Source organism: Spinacia oleracea, chromosome 3 (genome assembly GCF_020520425.1).
Source record: "Spinacia oleracea cultivar Varoflay chromosome 3, BTI_SOV_V1, whole genome shotgun sequence".
In the NCBI taxonomy this organism is placed as follows: domain Eukaryota; kingdom Viridiplantae; phylum Streptophyta; class Magnoliopsida; order Caryophyllales; family Amaranthaceae; genus Spinacia; species Spinacia oleracea.
Genome location: NC_079489.1, coordinates 21,086,986 through 21,104,858, shown reverse-complemented (window position 1 = coordinate 21,104,858; position 17,873 = coordinate 21,086,986). Strand labels below are relative to the sequence as shown.

Here is a 17,873-nt window from a genome sequence, read left to right as displayed (position 1 = left end):
TATTATAAAAAATCACAATTTATTAAAAATTAAAAAAAATATATGTCCATGTTCTTTTTACGTAACCAGATGTTCTTTTAATTATATACTAATGTTCTTAAGGTGCACCATGCTCTATGTGCACCATGGTCCACCTTCTAAATTGCGGATTTTGCTTCCTGTCTCATTTTTTCTTTCTCTCTTTTCAATCGTGTTCCTCTCTTTTCTCTCTCCTCTCTCCCTCTCTTATTGCGATTTCATCGCGGTTTTCTTGTAATTTCTTTGTGATTTGGCCGCGATTTCTTCTGCGACTTGGCTACGTTCTCTTGATTGTTCTTCAAGGTTAGATTTTTTTTTCGTTTTTTGATATTTAGGTTTTTATATTTTCGGTTTTCTACTAGGTTATCCGCGATTATTCTTCATTGTGCATAATTTTTCAATATTATGCTTTGATTTAGGTTTTTTAATAGGTTTTATCTATTGTTGCGATTTTTATGATTTATTCTGCGATTTTTAGGATTTATTCAGCGATCTATGATGAAAAATCAGATGAGGCCTATCTTCATTCTTTGACAATGAGGGCTATAAAAATCGATGATTGTCGATTTTTCATGTTTGTGATAGGCTGTTTCCAAAGTTTTACTCCCGAACATGGTCACCTTGACGATGCATACCTCTTGTAAGTACAGTTGACTTTACTGCTACCGTGCTGTGGTTTTTGAGGGCCTTATTCAGTTAGCTTATTGTGCTCTTTACTCGTTTTTAACAAATATTGTTGGAGTTTATGATTTGGAGATGTTGAATCAGATATGCTAGCTAAGAGCATCTACAATGGTAAACTAATTTCTAAATTAGCTTGTCATGCCACATAATATTTCAAGCTACTTCCCTTTCTAGCTAGTTAGTACCCTAGTGGTTAGCTACTAGCTTGATATTTAATGTAGTCATATTTATCAATCAATATTTTAATTTAATTAATTTAATATTATTTCATTGGCCAAGTTTTTTCAAGCAAATTAGCTTAAATAAGCTAATTTGCTTGGCCAAGCTACTTTATTATTTCAACTCCAATGGTTAAGCTAGTAGCTTGGAATTTCTAAAAATTGCAAGCAAGTCCCTAGCTACAACCATTGGAGATGCTCTAATAGTTGTTTATAATATGTAAACTGTGTAACATTTTAGGTTTAGCTTGTGTCTCATTGGGTACGATTGGTTTTTACTGGTAGGGTGTTGAACATTGGGTACGATTGGTTTTCCCTAGTTTGAGTTGTTATTGTTTAAACAGGGGAAATAACTTATATTGTACTTAAATTCTCGCTAGTTGTTTGAGAATGAGCAGGATCTGAAAACTCTCATATGCAAAACCCGCAGCAGCAACTGAACTAGGAGCAATAGATTGCGATGGGTGATGAATCTTTGAATGTGAATAACCCATAAATCGTTGTTGCTGTTGAGGCTGAGGTTGTGACCGAGGGGGGTTGATGTTGACTTGACGCCTTGGCGGGACTTGAAGGAGTTGTGTGACAGTGGTTGTTCTGTAGACAACATGATCCATTTCAGGCTTTGGAGGGGGCACAACATTCATGGGAGGGTTATAGGCTAAAGCTGAGGTGATTAAAGAAGGGTTTGGTGGGGTTGAGGGCGATTAGAAGGATTGGAAGTTGAAGATTCACCAAGACTTGGAGGATGTTGTTGTTGTTGTTGTTGTTGTTGTTGTTGTTGTTGTTGTTGTTGTTGTTGTTGTTGTTGTTGTTGTTGTTGTTGTTGTTGTTGTTGTTGTTGCACAGGTAAACTGTAACCTTGAGCTTGCCCTGCAGACATATAATTTACGCTTGCATTGGCATCCCACCGTCCGATTCTATTGCTTTTTCTAATGTTCCTACAAAAGGCTATTAGCTCAAATGGCAGAGCAATGTGCAATTATTTACATGATGTGGGTTCAAATCCCGCATAGCCTATATGCTTCCAAGTTGCGAACTAAGTTATGAGGTTTCACTTAAGATAAAAGTTAGGAATATCAACATAAAAGTTAAGAATATCAATATAAAAGATAGCCCTGATGTAGTAAAAGTTAATAAAAGTTTTATAGTAGTTTGCCTACCTTTTACTACACGAAGCTTAACTTTTAATGCAAACAGACTAACTTTAATCTTTTCACTCAATATGACAAACTTTAGCTTCCGAGGATTTTCTTAACTAAAAAGTTAAGAGTATCATTATAAAAGTTAGCCTTGGTATAGTAAAAGTTAAGAAAAGTTTTATATCAGTTTACCTAACTTTTACTACACGAAACTTAACTTTTAATACAAAAGGGCTAACTTTAATTTTTTCACTCAATAAGACTAACTTTAACTTCCGAGGTTTCACTTATGTGAAAATTTATGAATAACAATATAAAAGTTGAGGAAGTATAAATCAATATCTGATATGTATTTCACTAATACATATCACCCACTAAACGACAAAATAGGGATGAGACAAACGCTAAAGGACAATTTTTTTTTTTTTTGAAAATGGCATCCGTTTTTTGGAAAATGGCATTGGATTTTGAAAAATGGCATTCATTTTTCCAAAATGACATATGTTCTTTGAAAAATGGCACTTGCTTTCATTTTTGTCTTATCTCTATTTTGTCGGTTAGTGGGGTGATATGTATCTTGAAATACATATCAGATATTGGCTTCTTCGCCCTCATAAAAGTTAGTCTTGGTGTAGTAAAAGTTAAGAAAAGTTTCATATTAGTTTACCTAACTTTTATTGCATAAAACCTAACTTTTAAAGCAAAAAGGCAAACTTTAACTTTTTTACTCAAAAATGCTAACTTTAACTTTTGAAGTTTCACTTAAATATAAAGTTAAGAATATCAACGTAAAAGTTAAGAATATTAATATAAAAGTTAGCCCTAATGTAGTAAAAGTTAATAAAGTTTTATATCAGTTTACCTAACTTGTACTACTCCATCCGTTCTTAAATATTAGTCCTGTTTTGACTTTTCAACTCGTTTCAACTCAATATTTAAGCGTAAATATCTCCATATACGTATGTTAGAAAAATATAAAATTTGATATTGTTAAACTACATATTAAGACGACCAAAATAATATCTCACATGAATATGTTTTGAAGTACGTATTGAAAAGAAATGAGAAGATTCTCTTCAATTGTGAATAGTGTCAAGATTCCAAAAGGGACTAATATTCGAGAACAGATGGAGTACATGAAGACTAACTTTTAATGCAAAAAATCCAACTTTTTTTTTACTCAAAAATACTAACTTTAAGTTATGGGGTTTCACTTAAGTGAAAAATTAGGAATATCAATTGTTAGGGGGGTCGAAAAAACACGACGGGGCGCCTCTTAAAAGAAAGAGTGTACGGCCCGCACGACTTTTCCCTCTTAGCATATTAAGTAAACAGGGACTAACTGTGGGCGTTAGCCTCTTTATACTAGTCTTTAGGAGTCGCCCTTCAGTTTTAATAAACTGACAAAACCCGCTTATCGTGACATGCCTAGAGTGCAAACATGTGTGATTCACGACGACCATAGATTCCCTTGTGATCCCTAGTATGGAGATCCCTCAACGTACATCCAGTGGAGCAGAGATTGAGAGTTCGGGGGATATTACTAATACGGGGAGTGCCCAACATTAGCCCATGCATGCCGCCTCTCCGCCCTCTGTCTTGTACTACCCCCGTTCCACAATACATGCAATATTCCTTTTTGCACATATTTCAACATGCTTCAAACCATTTATATCGCTAAATATGTATAAGTAAAAATTATAAAAAATTAATATTTGGAATCCTTGCATTGATACAAATTTAACAAGATCTCACTTGACTGTGTTTTTTCTTACATAATGGTGAAAGAAAGATATCAAAGTTGATTGATGAATAGTGCGAAAATGAGATATGACGCATGTATTGTAAAATGGAGGTAGTACAATATAAGGATTTAAAGAAGATATTAGAGCACTTTACTATCAAGTGATGGAGCTCAGTTGTGCCTTTCCATTTCACCGGAAACATGAATGTAAAGTAGTGGATGAATTATTACCCAGCGATACATCTTATCAAATGCAAAAGGGCAATTCAGTGCTTCAAGGTGATGTCTAATCGAGCGAATGGGTTTGGGCGGTTGTGTTTCCTAATTTATTTTAATATGTTCATTATGCTTTTCGAACGCCAATACATGCACCATTTCTTTTAAAAAAAGTACAATTCATTAAAAAAAGAGTACCATTTCGTTAAACAGAGTACCATTTCGATAAAAACACGTATCATTTCGTTAAAAAGAGTACTATTTCATTAAAAACAAAGTACTATTTCGATTAAAACATGTACCATTTCGTTGAATTTTTTCGCTGTTATGTTTTTACAGACCGGGTTAATACTTCCTCGTACAAGACATATTTATGGTTTAAAGTTATTTTTAAGGACCTCATTTAATCATTTTTCTAAAGTAGAACAGGGCCAAATTCTTTGAGACGGTCTTGCCTTCATCGCTGCTCTCTGGTCTCTACTCTCCCTCTTCTCACTCGCAAGTTGAAATCCATTCAAGAACTCCGACCCAGGTATTCCGTCCATACTTTCTCCTTTCCCCAGTTTTAGTTCTTGTCCCTTCATCATTTCCCCATTGCTTAATTACTGTAAATTGTCTGATTTCAATGCAAAACAAAAGGGAAAGTGGGTATCTCGAAATTCCCTTTTCATAGTTTTACAAAAATCAGTGAATACATGCTTCTTATATTGCATAAATTGATCAGATGATTCACGAATTTCTCTAGAATTGCATGTGGGAAATCGCCAATGGGTGTATTGGTGATTTTAGGCGTTAGCTTATTTTCACTAATGAACAATGTTTGTTTTGTTCGTTTATTATGTGCAATATTGTTTGTTTCTGGGATTAGAATGAGAATTTTCTATCACATGAAAATAACATTTTTTAATTTTTTTGTGTTACTATTGTGCTAAATTATAAAGTCAATTCTTTGAATGAAATGCTGTTGTCTTGTGGATACTCAATAAATTTGGAGCTTTTAATACTTGTATTATTTTTCTTGGGTCGAGGGAAGAGGTTTGTTTGATTTCGTACATTGCCAATGAGGAAGTAATTGAGATTTTGGGATTTGGGTTTTCGGAAGTCCGGGTGCTGATTGATTTTTTTTTAAATTTTTTTTAAATATGTATGAGAAAAGTAGCGTAAGAATGGATTCTAGCTGCCAATTTTTCTAAATGAAATCTCATGTACGCGTGTTATCTTGGTTCAGTGCTTGATCGTTGTTTCTTCGAGATGCCTACAAAAACGGGGGAGAACTCTGAAAATGCAGTGGAGCTATTCCTTAAAATAGGGTTAGATGAGAAAGTGGCAAATAACACAATTGCTAACAACAAGGTTACCGGTAATCTGTTAGCAGTGATTCATGAGGTAGTAACTAGTTTTTCTGTACACTTGTTTCTGTTTCAAATGTCAATGTGTGTGTGTTTTTTTTGACCTTATCTCTCTGGAAAATCAGGCAGGTGTTACGGAAGGTTGTGACCGGACTACTGGAAATCTTCTCTACACGGTAAGTTACCTAATTTTAAGAGGAGAATGAATGTAGATCGGATTGGGTAAGTTAATGTTGAGTCAAGTGTAGCCTACCTAGAAATTATTCTTTTGCAAGGTCTCTTCCTTATTTGTTGAATTGAAGAAACTTGCTTTTGTGGTGAATTGGTGATTGAAAATATTTTGGAGCTTACTTACGAATATCATGCGGAAAAGATGCTGTCAAAAGTTTCCCCTTGCCTTGCTTATCTTTAATTTCATATACTCAGTATTTGAGAAGTAACGAAGTAATCTTCTCTATCTTTGTTTTTGCATTTGAATGACAGGTTGCTACAAAATTCCCTGCCAATGCCCTTGTGCATCGGCCGACCCTCAGTGAGTATGTTGTTTCTTCGAAGGTAAGCAACGAATCTCTTAACTACTATTGTTAGTGTTATGGATTTTTGGGGCGGACCTGGTGGCCAGAGCCTTTATTGTTTAGTGGCAATGTATTATGGGATGAAGAAAGTATTCTTTCGTACTTTTATGTTAATGTAAAGCCTCCTGTTTTTGGAATGATATATTTATGCGACCTAAGGTGTTGTAGATTAAGACACCAGCTCAACTAGAAGCTGCTTTCACATTTTTCACAAGCGCTGGTCCTGAAAAATTCAGCTTAAGTGACTTCGAGAAAGCTTGTGGAGTTGGTAATGCAGCTCATTGATTCTTGATTGATTTACTTGAATGTTTAAGAAAGCGGGGTTTACTTTCATTATATGTATATGTGTTACTATATCGTCTTCATATGTTGATCAGGTGTTGAAGTTTCTAATGAAGAGATAGGAAGTACTGTTGGTGAAATTTTTGAAGAGCTTAAAACAACAATTTTGGAGCAGCGATATAAAACAAATGGTTGGTATCTTATTTTGTAATGATTTTGATGGTTGATAAACTCATTTGTTTAATATGTATTGTATGCAAGGGTTAAGTTTAGTTCGTTTTTAAGAATTAATACAAAAATGGGGTTAGGAGTCGTACTAGCCATTCAAGGCTTAGCGGCTCTTTTGGTTCTCAGCTTATGTTTCCATTGCTAGTTCTGCGTAAAAGTTCATCAGCAAAATATTTTGTTCACAAAGCTTGTTTTACTATCATGTCACCTCTCCTGATGCTTAATTTGCTTGCTTTATCAGTTGGTGACTTGTTTAGACGTGTTCGAGAGAGACAGCCATGGGCTGATCCAAAGGTCGTCAAGGTACTATTTCGTTCTATATTTGCTTTGTCCGAAAATGACATAAATTTAAGTTGACTTGAATGAGTGAATTATATGAAATTTGTCAATCATGGTTTCTTATGTTGCAGCAAGTGGTAGATACAAAGCTTCGTGAGTTACTGGGTGAAAGGACTGCAGCAGATGATGAAAAGCCAGTCAAAAAGAAGAAAGAAAAGCCTGCTAAAGTTGAGGTTGGTTCCTCTCTGACTTATGCTGAGAAAAATAGGTTTCTAACTGTGTGATTGCTTACCCTGCTTTTGTTTCTTTCTTGTGTAGGAAAAAGCTGTTGCTGCTGCTACAGCTCCACCATCTGAAGAAGAACTTAACCCATTTACTATCTTCCCATCCCCGGAGGAAAATTTCAAGGTACAATTTTTCATGTGCTGTTCTATCACTATGTTTTTGTTATACAATTAACCATCTCCGAGCTTTCATTTATACCTTAGTGATGATACAATATCTTTGCTACTTGTTATCATATATAATAGCTGAAGAGGGTCATGTGCATAATTCATTTTTTTCCCCACTATTTATCTAAAAGCTTTTCTCGCGTAAGGGTATTTACCTGGATAATATTTTTGGTCTAGAGTTTTCTTTATTTTTGATTTTTTAAATTTTTCCTTGTATTTTTTCGGTATTGTACTATTTTTTATTGAGTATTGAGATCAAATATTGAAGCTTTTAATATTTCTTATTCATTGGATAAGTTAAGTCTACTGCATGCGAATTGTGTGGATGACTCATGACTGTGCTAGGCAAATGTTGCTTTTCTTTGAGGAAACTCCTAAGATTTCTTTTACCTTTTTCGTTAGCCATTGTTATTTATTTGAAACTGTTAGCTTGTTTTGTTCATGCATGAGGATCTTTATGTTGATCTCCATAGTTTTCAAGACTTCTTAATGTGCTGGCTGGTGTCTAACTGTCTACTAGGATTTAATTGGGTAAGTTGTACATTTCAGGTGCATACTGAAGTTTTCTTTAGTGATAGCTCTGTTTTAAGAGCTTGCAATACCAGGGAAATTCTTGCAAAGCACTTGAAGGTAACCGGGGGAAAAGTTCTTACCCGCTTCCCACCTGAGCCAAATGGGTACCTTCACATTGGTCATGCTAAGGTAGCTTGCAACTTGGTTCTGTTAATTTAGTTGGAATCTTGAAACTCTTTAACTGAAGTATTATTTTTTCCTTTATTTTCTTGTTATAGGCAATGTTTGTTGATTTTGGATTGGCAAAGGAAAAAGATGGTCATTGCTATTTGAGGTGATTTTTTTTTCCCCCTTTTTTGTGAATACGAATAACTATGTTTGATTCATTTTTTGTGACTCTTAACTTCTTTAGTAATTTGAAGTATGTAGATTTTATAATAACTTTCCATTGGTTTCTTGTACTTTGTTCGTAATGTTCATGGTCTGTGTCCCATGGTTTTTTGTATGTCAACGCGAAGTATCATTTTTTCATTTTTGGATGTGTATGGATATGATATGATATATTGATAATTCTTTTGAGTTGAACTGCTGATTAGGATAGTGCCAACACTTTTATAACTGTTTATAGGTTCAGAAAAGCGTATATTTTGGGATATTGGACTTTTTTTTGGTGAGCTCTGAAATATCTAAGGTGTACTTTAGGTATGATGATACAAATCCTGAGGCTGAAAAGAAAGAGTACATTGATCATATTGAAGAGATAGTCAGGTGGATGGGATGGAAGCCGTTTAAGGTATATTATTTGGACCATACATTTTACTTCTATAACAGTGCCAACCAGCCGGACAAAAATAATTTTGCTATCTCCTTAAACTTTGCAGATAACTTATACCAGTGATTATTTCCAAGATCTATATGAACTAGCTGTTGAGCTCATAAGGAGAGGTCATGCATATGTTGACCATCAGGTTTTCTTTATTATCTCCCCCCTAGCTTTGCTTCCATCATTCTTCATGAATACTTGGTCTTTCTTACTTTTTCGTGATCAACCTTCACTCTTTATTCTCTTAAACTACATTTGTTGGCCATGAATGGTTATTGTGCTTGGCAAACTTCTTTTAGCTTCTTTTGGTAATGATTTGATAATATTATTCACTAACGGATTGTTGTGTTGCAGGGTCCTGATGAAGTAAAGGAGTACAGAGAAAAAAAGTTGAACAGTCCTTGGAGAGACAGGCCAGTAGAAGAATCCTTAAAACTTTTTGAGGAAATGAGAAGGGGAATGATTGAAGAGGGAAAAGCAACACTTAGGATGAAGCAAGATATGCAGAGTGATAACTGTAATATGTATGATCTTATTGCATACCGTATCAAGGCAAGTGTTATGTAACTTTTATATACATACTGATGTTTATTACTTGCCTTGTACAGTGATACAGCCTGATACTACCAATAGACTCTCCTCACCCTTTTCTTAATTCAATTTTTTTTTTTTCTTTTGGGGTTTCTACAGTTTGCTCATCATCCTAAAGCAGGAGATAAGTGGTGTATTTATCCTAGCTACGATTTTGCACACTGCATTGTAGATTCTCTGGAAAATGTAACTCATTCGGTAGGTGCTTTTCTATTGTTTATGATCTCTCTCATACTTTCTGTCCAAGGTTATCAGACTTATCTGCTATTACATCTGGTATATTGACTATTTGTTAAGAACTGTTAGTATTTGTTCCCATAATATTCTTATGCACATGCGGTTCCTCCCCCCCTCTCTGGATTACCTTGTTGAGTTGCCTATTATCATCTTTTCTATGCCATTGTGATTTTGTTTTGGTGGGACCCAGAACCTGATTCTTCTTTTGGCCCACAATATAAAGTGAAGAGAGTCAAAAAGCATCACTGTACCTGAAAAGCTGATATATTAATAAAATTGTAGAATGTAGAGAGTTAATTTAAATTAATCGTAGAAGGCAAGAAGAGAAAGGTTGAGGTTCTAAATTTTTTTTGCTTAGAGGATATGTGATGAATTAATTTTCTGGCAATCTGGCATATAGTATTAGACAATATCATGACAGGAAAAACACTCGAGATCGATACGAAGATGAAAGCTCTTCTGTTATTCATCTTTAGTTCTTTACAATTGGATTATAATTTATAGCCACTGAAAATCACCAATGTTGGATAAAAATATTTTTTTTCCCCTTTTAAATACAACTCTTATGCGCAAATCTACATTACTAATTCGGCCTTTTCACAAGGTTTGTTTTTTCAAGTAGCTAAATGTATGTAAACTTCAATTTAAATGCAATATGTGATTTACTTTAATTTCATTTGAATTCGTTTCGGGACATTATGTTGACCTTATCTCTCTCTCTCTCTCTCTCTCTCTCTCTCTCTTATTTATTTATTTCCTGAATGCACGGTATGACTTAGTTCACATAAGCTTCATTTTTTTTATTATGCAGCTGTGCACATTGGAATTTGAGACGCGGCGGGCTTCATATTACTGGTTATTGCATGCACTTGACCTGTATATGCCTTATGTGTGGGAGTATTCAAGGTTGAATGTAACGAACACCGTGATGTCAAAGAGAAAAGTATGGTTAATCAATTTAGTGATTCCTGATATATTCAATCCATCAGATTTATGTCTAAAAAATTTTAGCCACATGAATTAAACTGATTTTAAATGTGTTCCACAGCTTAATAGTCTTGTTACTGAGAAGTATGTTGATGGGTGGGATGATCCCCGATTGATGACACTTGCTGGTTTGCGCCGTAGGGGGGTGTCACCAACAGCAATTAATGCCTTTGTTAGGGGTATTGGAATCACTAGAAGGTGAGACTTTTGCTGCTTCTTTGTGTGTACTTGTTTTGTCCCTTGGAGATTGTGCATCTGTTCTTTTTGTGGATTCAGAATTTTGTTGTGCATACTCCTACTTTGGCCAACATTAATCCCTCACAGTTTATTAGTGTACTTTAAAATAACTTAAAGGGAAGTATTTTCTAGACAACGGATGTGGGCAATCATTTGGGGACAGGAGAAAGACATTTAGATATGAGGTAGAGATGTCGACTTTGTTTCATTGTTACGTGACTCCCAGTTTTTTTGGCTGCAGTGATTGTAGTTTGATCCGTTTAGATCGCTTTGAATATCATGTCAGAGAAGAGCTAAATAGAACTGCAGCTCGGACATTGGTGGTCCTATATCCGTTAAAGGTATGATTTTTAATTCAATAAATTCCCTAAAGCCCAAATATCTGTCTGTGCGTCTTATATGCACCTCCATTTTAGGTTGTTATCACCAATCTAGAAGCTGGTAAAGTAATTGACCTCGATGCTAAGAAGTGGCCAGATGCTCAAACTGATGACACCTCAGCATTATACAAGGTCGGCCCTAATTTTTCTTCATAAATTTTTTCCTTCGTTGATATGGAAATAATATCCTCTTTTAGCTCTCTTCAAGTCTTTCTATATGTCTTATTGCTGGTTGGTTCCCAAGTGAAAGTGTTGTGATTTCGTCCCAGGTGCCATTTTCTAATGTTGTGTACATTGAAAGATCTGATTTTCGGATGAAAGACTCAAAAGATTATTATGGCCTTGCTCCTGGAAAGTCTGTCTTGCTGAGGTAAGATTGTGAGAAAGAATCTATAGTGTTAATGTGTTATTGCAAAAGGACAAAATTTCTAAAGTCTATGCCCACATGCAGATATGCATATCCCATTAAGTGCACAGACGTAATACTTGGTGATGACAATGAGACGGTTGTTGAAATTCGTGCTGAGTATGACCCTGAGAAGAAATTGAAACCGAAGGTTTGTCCTCACATTATACATTTACATGTTTTGAAAATATTGTTCTGATGTCAAATTTATGAGTGCATTAGGCTGATTAATTTGTACTTTCTTTTCCAGGGTGTCCTGCATTGGGTTGCTGAGCCTTCTATGGGCGTTGATCCACTTAAAGTGGAAGTTAGGCTGTTTGACAGACTTTTTTCTTCCGAGGTAGGCAGATTCAGAACTTTTTTCCTCATTACAATAACCAGCAATAATTAATACTAATTATTTTAAAAAAATTTCAGAACCCAGCTGAGCTTGATAATTGGCTTGGTGATTTGAACTCCAATTCAAAAGTTGTCATACCTGAGGCATATGCAGTTCCTTCACTTCGAAATGCTCTACTCAGTGACAGATTCCAGTTTGAACGTTTAGGTATGTTTAATGACTTCCGGGTTGCTGAAATCTAGCGCAAACAATGAAATCTAATGGCAAAAAGACCATCTTTCTATATTCCAAAAGTATCATTTTGCATTCATGATGAGTATTACTATTTCTGCTATTTGTTTTTTACTTGTCACTTGGTGTTGCTGGGCATATCTGTCACATACAAATCTCTCCCTGTAGAACAGAAATTCGAGTCTTCTGCAGCATCTTCCCCTTCGTTTACCCAACTCTGTTTACAATATCCATTAAATGTATTGGCAAAACACTATCATTCTCAACATTTGTCCCCCAACTGAGCCATGACATTATAAATATGTAATTTCAAAATATTGCGTTTTCTGAACGACAATCCTTTCTCTTGCTCATATGTCTCTCATATATCTGTTTCCTGTTGTATCTAATTGTTCTTTTGGATTCCTGTTTAGGTTACTTTGCTGTAGACAAGGACTCTTCACCTGAGAAATTGGTTTTTAACCGGACAGTCACGTTAAGAGACAGCTATACCAAGGGTGGGAAGTAGACGATGCGTGACTCTGCGAGAGTGTTTCTTTACATTTTACATCTGATATGATTAAAATTTTGTAGATGATGTAATGTGAGTGTATGTCTGACTGTTCAAGGATAGTGAAAGGGATATTTTTGTTTAAAAATTTTGTGGACTCCTGAAACTTTTTAAGCGTTTGGAACTTGTAAGAATAATGCGCGAAAATCGACTCGTGGATTTTGTGTTGCAAGAACAGGTTCTGTAAAGAGGATTGATTGACTTGAGGAAATTTGAATTTGAGTCTTTATAGCAGAATGCGTGCTGTGTTTCATATTTTACAAAGCATGGTTAGAGCATGATTGTCACAATTGTTTTCGAGTGGATTCCTAGGAGAGACTAAAGAAGACAACAGTAGCACATGTAACATGGGTTTTTGGCTGATTGTTCGAACTATTTGAAACTTGACTTGAAGTATAATGACCCGAAATTTCATTTGATGACTAATACAGAGTACGAAGTAGTAGTATTTTTCATAAAATTTCAATTTTTAGAAGACATTAGTCAAGACATAAGCATATTAAATTTTAAACCAATGACTCATCAGTCATTATGGCTAGTCTTGGCTTAGTGGCATACTAGTCTTATATGCACGCGATGCGTGCGGGGTTATATAAAAAACGTAAAATTGAGTGACTGCAACTAATCACTACAAAAGGCAAGATTTTTTATCCCGTAAAGTTCATGTAAAGAAAAATTAGGACATCATCTTTATACAATAACACACCAAATCATCTAGTAACTTAATATCTCTAGCAACATTCAGCACTCAAATCAAACCATCAAGCAAACCTAAGCAAAGGGGATATAATTCAGTTTACTGACAACAAAAGGTAATTAAAGGATTCCTTGAATTCAAATAGGAAATGCAATGAGGATCATACACAGAATAAACCAATATTAAGGTTCATCAGTTGTAGGAAGCTCCGATCCTTTTGATAGCAAACTGATAAGTTCGTTCCACATACATTGTTCTATCCCAAGAATTATATTTAAGCGACAAATTTGCTTGGGGATTTCAGACCGCTGGTAGTACTGCTTGGGGATTTAAAAACTTGTGAATGCTTTGAAGTTCAAGTACGGAGAAATCTGTTTTTGCAGTCCACGAAGGCAAGTTTCTGGTGCACCCGAGGTGGATTGAAGCTGCATTTTATTTGTGTCGAAAACAGCTAGAAGATAAGTTTCTAGTAGTAAAGTGAGTGCCAACTTCAGCTCCTGCTCCTGCTGCAGTTGGAGGTGTTTGAAATACTATTACTACCAACCCTGTTGTTAAGCATGTTACTCCAAATCCCAGGCTTGCGACTGTGCTCTCCCAGCCTGCTCTAGCTAAATATACTGCAAAAATAAAAAAACTGATATTCAGGACTGCAGAGGACACCACAGAGTACACCAACAAAGAATGTACAATTGGGTTGTATAAAGATGAAAATGAAAAAAGGTTCATGCATAGAAATCCACAAAGTATCGGCTTATACATGACAACTGGTGGATGGTGACAACATCAAAAGTCTTTTAAATAGAAATAACATCAACATGAACCTTATGATAGCTTCGAGACCTAACATCAACAACCATCTTAACAACACCTCCATGGCTCCATCACCCACCCACCCCATCCCAAAACAAACAAAGGATGATAGGACATGGAACTAAGGGAGCCTATTGGTTATATCTATTGAAATCAGATAATGAAGCCTGTTTCAAATTTTCTTTCCCCAGGAAACTCCATTTCTATCTTTGTAAGTCTACGGAAACACATTCGCTCAAGAAACACAAAATGGAAATACTCCTTAACTAAAAGAAACACAAAGTGAAAATACTCCTTAACACCACCAGCTTCGAAGCTCAATCCCCAAAAACCCAATAAATTGGTAACTTTATATCGATCAATACAACACCCCTGTCATATTTCTACAACAAAATAGTGAATTTTTTAGTCATTTTTAACTTAAATATCAAATTACCAACATGAATAATTTTGCAATAGTAAAAGAATTACAATACATCAGCAACAAAGTGTACGACATTGACACTAACTGAAACAAATATATATATAATACTCCGTATATGATAGGACTGAAAGAAATAATGCATTTATGTTGAATTCAATGAATGAGTCATCTATAAAACATGATCGAGATACATACAGAATATAAATAGCTCACTAATCCACAGAGAGGTCGTACAGAAATAAAACCCAAAAACTGAAATAAAACCCAAAAAACTAAAAATAAGAGATAATTACTAATTGGAATTGGAATTAAAACCCTAAAATTGAAATAAAACAACCAATTCAGGTATAATAGCTATTATAGCCATTGGCGAGTCAGATCAAGTCATATTTAAAATCATAACATATGCTTAAATGACACATGTTCTTTGTATTTGGATTCAAATGATTGTGCCACATGCGAGAAAACTAATTATTTAGCCTAAGTTATCACATAAATAATAATGTCAGTTCACTGACAGCCAAAAGCAATAGAGCATAGTGATATTTGTATCTTAGTGCCCTTAACCAACCCACTTAAAGGTTGAAAACTCTTTTTTCCTGAAATTTGGTGAAAACAGTTCAAATAGTTCGTTTTAAAAGGGAAAAAAGAAATGCTGCAAAATTTTACTAACCATTTGGATAAGAAAATCAACCAATAAAATCAATCAACAAATTAGAAAGAGAAAAGAGATACCTACAAATGCTTGAGATAAATGCTGATCAATTTTAACCTCCCTCGAATTCGATATTGTTATAACCCTACAACAAAACATTCATGCCAATTTCTCAAATTATCAAGTCAGCAACAAAAATGCAGAATTTCAACTCAAATGATCAACTCAACAAAAATGCAGACAAAGAATGCAACATACCACATATTGGGAATACTCCTAATGTAAGTATAAGAGCTGATGAAAACGCCAGTAGCTTAGGCTCTGCACCCCTGTAACCCATTTCAATTGAAAAAAATATAAATAAAAATGTTTACTAAGGGAAACAGCAGTACGATTACTAAAATCTCAAAAAAAGGGTCACAAGTTGGAATCCAATTCGAAGGGAAATAATGACCTAACACACACTTGAGTGAAACACCAATGAGTGAATGACCACTTATCTAGCATTTTGCAGATCAAAGCCAGAATTGAAGCTATTCTCTAGCCTCCATCTCCCTTCTTATACCCTTAGGGAGTTTCAAAAAGTTGTTTTCTTTCTTCCGTGTATTTTATTCAGTCTATGGCTAATAATCAACATTTGATTTCAGTGATTAAACCACATTAATTCCTATCACAACAACATAGTAAACAGTTAGTAGCACCTCTTACGCAAGATAAATGCAAAAATAAAAATTGATACATTAAAATAATTCAGAACATACTAAAGATGAATGGTAAAACACAAAGACTGACCGAAACTGGTGGTGGTGGCGGCGGCCACTGATGTGGTAAGGGCGATAGAAAAGCAGGCTAACTATTAAAAGCTTGAGGCTGCAGACATCAGATAGATTGAGATCCATCTTAAATTCGAATAAGTAGAGAAAACACAAATAGAGGCCCTGAGATTTCAAAATATTTTTTACTATTACATATTTCTCCACCATTCTCATCCCATTACAGATCCACCTTCATCAAATAACTACAATTTAACTCATAAGTTCAGCAAATAATCAGAAATTAACTCATAAATTCAGAAAATAATCACAAAAAAATCACAAATTAATTCAAAAATTCAGAGATAAAGTGATTAAAATTTAGTAATTAAAGAGAAGCCGAAGGTAATTTTTCATTTTCGTACCCATATACCATGTTTACAATTACAGAAAAAATAAACACTTATATTCGTCATCAATATTAACACCAAATTGAAACAAATCAGCAACACAAACTTATAGTATTCAATAATTAAAAAACCAAAAGAATGAAACACATTGAAATAAAAAGGAAAAAGAAAAGGGGCAAACCTGATGGTGGCGACGACGATGATTGACAGAGATCAGAAGCGCACGGAGATGGGAAGCGACGAAAAAGCCGAGCAGACTGATGGTGGCGGGCGACGGCGGTGATGCGTGCAAAATCGAAGGTGATCCGCCATCGCCGCCGCCTCCAAGGAGCCATCACCCACCATCGTTTTCTCTCTCCTCCATTATCGACCTTCAATCTGTTCTTATCTATAATCGAATCCCCTTCCCTAAACCCCTAAATTTGATTATTTATCACGAAAGTTTCTTATTTGAATCTCTCTCCTCCAATGAAAATTTTTGTCACAATTGTTTTCGAGTGGATTCCTAGGAGAGACTAAAGAAGACAACAGTAGCACATGTAACATGGGTTTTTGGCTGATTGTTCGAACTATTTGAAACTTGACTTGAAGTATAATGACCCGAAATTTCATTTGATGACTAATACAGAGTACGAAGTAGTAGTATTTTTCATAAAATTTCAATTTTTAGAAGACATTAGTCAAGACATAAGCATATTAAATTTTAAACCAATGACTCATCAGTCATTATGGCTAGTCTTGGCTTAGTGGCATATTGGCATGGAGGGTGCAAGTTCGAATCCATCCACCCTCATTTGTGTTGCCATTGTGGCTTACTTGCACCAAAAAGAAATTATGACTAGAACCAAACCTACCCGTATAGAATTGTATCCCAAAGATTCGTTTATCTCAGCTTGATAAAGCTCATTGGGCCATACATACACAAGCTCGGACAAAAAAATAGATGGACGGGGTTCTATCTTAAAATCAATTGGTGGTAGGTGGAGTAGCCTACCTATCTTATATGTTAGTCATCTCTTTTTATTTCTCCAATGTGAGATAACTAGCTAGTCCAATATTAACATGTGCATTATACTCTTAACACAACTTCTGTTTTCTTCTTTGATGTTTTAGATGCATAACGTTTTAGAGAATCGACACAATGATATTCCTAAATCTTTTTGGTTTTTATAGAGAGCCAAAAAAAAAACAAAAAATGACGTAGACGACATTTTACATCAATGCGCCGTTTGGTTGGGTGTAAAACAATTTTCATGGAAAATAAAATTTCAAACAGTTGTTTGGTTCTGTGTAAGAAAAACGATGAAAAAAAAGGAAAATGAAAGGGAAAGGAAACAGATAGTGAGAGGAGTGTACAAGAGAGATAAAGAAAAGGAAGGAAAACAGTATTCCCTTCATTTTGAAGGGAAAATGGTTTTCCATCATTGGGAGAGCAATTTTACTCCCAGGAGAAAATATTTTACGCCCTACCAATCGGGGCCCAAGTTAAAGTTGGCTTCTGTTCCGACCAAGACTTTTAACAGTTTAACGAACTAAATTGGTTGTGATCACCATTTTGGAATTAGCGGTAGTTCCAGCAGCAGCACATGGAAATTTAATTGGATATCAGATACTTAGGACTGACAGTAACAGCTGAAACTCAGATT

General features: G+C 35.0%; 1 protein-coding gene across 1 annotated transcript; it reads left to right on the top strand.

Moving 5' to 3' along the window:
• Positions 1-4,420: 4,420 nt before the first annotated feature.
• LOC110792416 (glutamine--tRNA ligase, cytoplasmic) lies at positions 4,421-12,716 on the top strand. Its single transcript, XM_021997222.2, has 24 exons — positions 4,421-4,551; positions 5,248-5,405; positions 5,494-5,544; positions 5,852-5,923; positions 6,112-6,211; positions 6,321-6,416; positions 6,695-6,756; positions 6,864-6,965; positions 7,051-7,140; positions 7,734-7,886; positions 7,976-8,031; positions 8,400-8,490; positions 8,579-8,665; positions 8,875-9,072; positions 9,211-9,309; positions 10,160-10,291; positions 10,397-10,533; positions 10,814-10,913; positions 10,989-11,084; positions 11,222-11,322; positions 11,404-11,509; positions 11,609-11,698; positions 11,776-11,905; positions 12,343-12,716. The coding sequence occupies exons 2-24, from the start codon at positions 5,271-5,273 to the stop codon at positions 12,435-12,437; spliced, it is 2,379 nt and encodes a 792-aa protein (XP_021852914.1). The 5' UTR covers positions 4,421-4,551; positions 5,248-5,270; the 3' UTR covers positions 12,438-12,716.
• The last annotated feature ends 5,157 nt before the right edge of the window (positions 12,717-17,873 follow it).

Excerpts from the sequence above, each read along its gene's own strand:
- LOC110792416 (XM_021997222.2), top strand. The coding sequence starts at position 5,271 with ATGCCTACAAAAACGGGGGAGAACTCTGAAAATGCAGTGGAGCTATTC. Across the intron at positions 5,924-6,111 it reads AGTATGTTGTTTCTTCGAAG|ATTAAGACACCAGCTCAACT; the intron begins GTAAGCAACGAA and ends AAGGTGTTGTAG. Across the intron at positions 6,212-6,320 it reads CGAGAAAGCTTGTGGAGTTG|GTGTTGAAGTTTCTAATGAA; the intron begins GTAATGCAGCTC and ends TATGTTGATCAG.